Genomic DNA, 4,139 nt, shown 5'->3' with positions numbered 1-4,139 from the left:
CTCCTGTATTAATCAGAGTAGGACTGTGACTTTAACAAATTGAGAAATTCCGAAAGAATGATTTAAGCTACATTCCAAGGTTCTGCTCACAAAAGGTGCAGCGTTGCTATTCGTCAAAGCATAATATCTCGATGATGGTATTCTATTTTAAAGGCTAACAAATAAATTATTCATTTCTTTTCTGACAAAGCAAGAAAAACACAGAAAGTGCAAAAATTGCACATAAACATGAAGCTGCAGAAATGAGGCTACATATCTTAAATTGTTAAAGGCAGCATACCACGAATCTGAGGTGGTGCAGATTTCAAGTAGAGTATTCGTATACATGCCTGTAAGTGATTATCAATGTATAAGAAGAACTTTATGGTTTCTTTTAGAAGTCATTGAAGATCATAATTCTTGCTAAACGCCGATGCTCATAAAGAGAAAGGAGTGAACCATACAGGGTTAGGATGGCTTGTACTCCATCGCCATAGCAGAGTAAAAATTACTTGCGCTACACACTTCAAAGAATATGGTTGTGCTACGCGATGTGTTGAGTGGATTCGTCATACCGTAGCTTTCCGCGTTTATGGTGAAAAATTTCCGTGCTCATCACCTTGCTAACATCCCTTCCGCCCACTATTTTCAATCTGAATCGAACCGAGATGAATGCATAACAGAAATATTTCTGGTGATTAGGTCACTCTTCAGTACCAAAGTTAACGTCACGACAAGCGCGTAGCAGATATTTCGAATGAATTACAAGCCGCCGGGTCTCAATTAGTACCGACTACTTACTAATGCGTGGGTGGGTGTAGTGTAGCGGTCAGAGGTTCCACTTCCTGCACGATTGATTGGAGGTTCGAATCCGCCCTAGTGCTCAAGAAGCCTTTCACCCTCCTGGGTTGATAAATTAGTACCAGACTTGTCGGGGAGGATAAAAACACTGACTTGACACATCGGCTGACCCCCGCAAGTCATTGTATACGCCAGTTACACGTTCGTGAACCTCAAACGATTCTGAGTTGAAGTGAACGTGGCGGCGTATCCCAAGCGGATTGATCAACGCCAGAAACTTAATCTTTATCCTTTACTTACTAATCTCCAGTTTGACGACGGCAACAAACGAAGCAGCGAATCTTAAATGAGGAAATCAAGAGTCTTATCAATTTCCGACGGGAGTGATGTTCTTGTGTGCGTATGAATTCGTTCACTGTTTGTCGAAGTTTTTCATCACATCTTTTGTTGACTGTTGTTCATCAAGTTCCACTTTGTCCCATATGAAAATGCCTCCAACACTGTGTCATCGTCTCACACCCAAACAGAGCGCAAAGGCCCCTATAAATTAAGCGCAAACGGACCAGCACCGTCACCGGAAAAATGCTCCGTTACTTGCTTCTTGTAAGTATATGCCAGGTAAGCTTAATCTTCTTATGAACAACTCTAAAGTGTAATTGCTCCCTGAGGTGCTGAAGAGGGGAAAATAAACTGGTCCTCCCTTAATTTTAGAAAAAAAAAACATGCTAGACAAAATACCCTTGCTATTAAATAAATATTCCCTATACATTCTCGGCATAGAAATTACAAATAAGTAATTTTCAGGGAATTTATTCCCATTTTACTGATTATTCTCGAGGGTACATGACTGCCATCGTCACGAAGCAGCCTTCACCAAACGTAAGTTCTTTCCTAGCCAGATACTTAACGAAATTTGCTCAAGAGAGTGGACCAAACCTCTTTTTTTTGAACTTATGGTTTCGACATGGTACCTCTACAAGAACGAGAATAATAACATATCGACCTACATTAGTTAAAGGCATCACCCCACGAATCTGATGTGGTGCAAATTTCAGGTGGAGTATTCGTACACGGGATGGGAGACTATGGAGAGGGGGGTGATTCCGTTCCGATTCTTCCTAACTGCCGTAAAAAACGGCCCGGAAGATGCGGCGCCGTACAAGGCTGGTGCGCTCCAATCGAACTCCTTGTAGAAAATAGTGCGCCAGAACGCCTGAAGCACCATCACCACTACACAAATTCAATTTGGTGGAAGTGCCACGAACGCGCCACAGCTGCTCGGAGCAGCAAATCATTACCGCCTTTGCGCACCACAATTGTAGTGCAATAAACGCAACAACAAAAATCCTATCTACCTAAAGCTGCCTGTGAAAAAAAAATATTTTCCCATGTAGGGATTACCGAACTGGCCTACAGCGGCAAGAATTGACGTCACCCTGATGGCCATTTACAAAAAGGACGAGAGGTACATAGAAGAGGATTTCCTGAAGATGGTACGTGCTCTTCTTCCATGCTGTAAGAACTGACGGCCTCCACATCTCCATCCCCGTTACAGTTCTCCGACTTCGGCCAAAAGAACCACATTCATTTCAACGATCGCAATTTCCAACGAATGGATAACAGAAATGATGGGTTGATGGCAACATATGGATTGCGAGGAGTTCCCTGCCTGCAGGTGATGATTTTTGCTTCGTAACTCGTCTTCTTCAATCGATCAATCGATGTTTCCAGTTGCAAAAATTCTTACTGGAGATTAAATCATACGACTACAACATCAAGCACGTGAACGTCACTTGCGATCGCTTGAAGTTCTCCGTTTGTTTGACATTTTCTTGCCCGGATAACTATGATATAAACACCTGGACACCACAAAAAAGGTAATGCAAACAAATAAAGCATTTTCCAGCTGTGTATCACAGTTATGACAGTTATGACGTTCGACGAAGAAAATCCTAGAATTTTCGAGACATCTCTGGGCAAAATCACTCATATCATTGCAACACGACTGACGAGTAGACCTTTGTGAATAATTCTTCTTTAATTCAGTGATTTCTCATTAAAAAGAAAGCAAAGCATCATTCAGAGATTTCTGTATGCCAACTAAACGCCAAATGACAATTTCAAAATTTAAAAAAAGACCATTAAAATTATTAACGTAAAAATACCACTCTAGGCCAATGTTTAACAGCCATTTTTTTAAAATTTTTATGTCTCATAATTAAATTTCATTTCTGCTTTGCTTGTCCTCTTCCTGAAACACAAGCCTATCTTGAACAGGACACCTCGTTTCGACGGAGCAAATGAGTTGTGGTCTTCCTTAAAGGCATCACCCCACGAATCAGGGGTGGTGCAGATTTCAGGTGGAGAGTTCCTATACGTGGTCGTAGATTATGGAGAGGAGGGTGATCCCGTTCATTTCTTCATAATTGCCGTAAAAACGGTCCGGAAGAAGCGGAGCGTGCACAAGGCTGGCGCGCTCCAATCGAACTCATTGTAGAAAATAGCGCGCCGGAACGCTCGAAGCCGTATCTTCGGGGCCGTTTTGTACGGCAATTAAGAAGAAATGAACGGAATCACCCTTCTCTTCATAATCTATGACTCCATATAGACATAGCCCACCTAAAATCCCCACCATCCCACCCTTTAAACCTAAGTGCTACACGGGCGGGGCCCCTAACTACACAAGACTAGATTTGAATTTTATAAACTAAATTCAAATAGATGAACAAAATAAAATAATATATGGTAGTACCTTCTATCACTATAGTCTTTGAGATAATATCTAGGAGGTTTTTTGAACCGCTGATATTTTAGCTTTGCTCAGCATACCACTCTGTTTATAGACTGTATGACGGCAGACTATATCTGCCTATTGCGTCTAAGTTCTATCTCCTTGAAGGCCACAATGTTTAGACATCATGAAGATCTTAAGGATTACCGTAAAAACAAAACGCATCGTCGCAGCTAGATAGTTAAAATACGGTTCGCAGAAAAATCGCCATTGAACGGACGAGAATCGATCGGAGCCCGAATAATAGCCTGACACCCAAAGACGTGCACGTAGAAAGCACCGAAAAGTAGAAATACTTCTTTTTTCTGGAATTCTTAGGACTTCAACAAAGAATTGCCAAACAAAAGAATTACGCTGATTTATTTTGACAAATTTTGGCAGCTTCGAAAGCGCCTTAAACAAGTAAAACCTTTCATCCCTTGTCGATCGATGTATTCATACCAGACTTGTCTGGGAGAATAAAAACATTGGTTCGATGGGCACCGCAAGTCGGTTTCCGGGCCAGAGACATCTTTTTAAATCAAAAACGATTTTGAATTGAAGTGGAACACACTAGTGCAGCAGAAGC

The 4,139-nt window shown here is 41.5% G+C and overlaps 1 protein-coding gene across 2 annotated transcripts; it reads left to right on the top strand.

Moving 5' to 3' along the window:
• Positions 1 to 1,362: 1,362 nt before the first annotated feature.
• On the top strand, positions 1,363 to 2,736 carry RB195_012178 (uncharacterized protein; the record flags this gene model as incomplete). 2 transcript variants are annotated; one of them, XM_064193923.1, is made up of 6 exons in its annotated part: positions 1,363 to 1,398; positions 1,585 to 1,659; positions 2,175 to 2,273; positions 2,336 to 2,455; positions 2,512 to 2,657; positions 2,709 to 2,736. In XM_064193923.1, 6 exons carry the CDS (start codon positions 1,363 to 1,365, stop codon positions 2,734 to 2,736), a joined length of 504 nt encoding a protein of 167 aa, XP_064051505.1. The 2 variants fall into 2 exon arrangements, with proteins under 2 accessions (XP_064051505.1, XP_064051506.1); XM_064193922.1 differs by lacking the exon at positions 2,709 to 2,736 and having other exon boundaries at positions 2,512 to 2,661.
• Positions 2,737 to 4,139: the final 1,403 nt, after the last annotated feature.

This window comes from Necator americanus, chromosome III, assembly GCF_031761385.1.
Source record: "Necator americanus strain Aroian chromosome III, whole genome shotgun sequence".
In the NCBI taxonomy this organism is placed as follows: domain Eukaryota; kingdom Metazoa; phylum Nematoda; class Chromadorea; order Rhabditida; family Ancylostomatidae; genus Necator; species Necator americanus.
The sequence above is the reverse complement of the archived record's forward strand: the minus strand, read 5'-3'. Positions and strand labels throughout refer to the sequence as shown.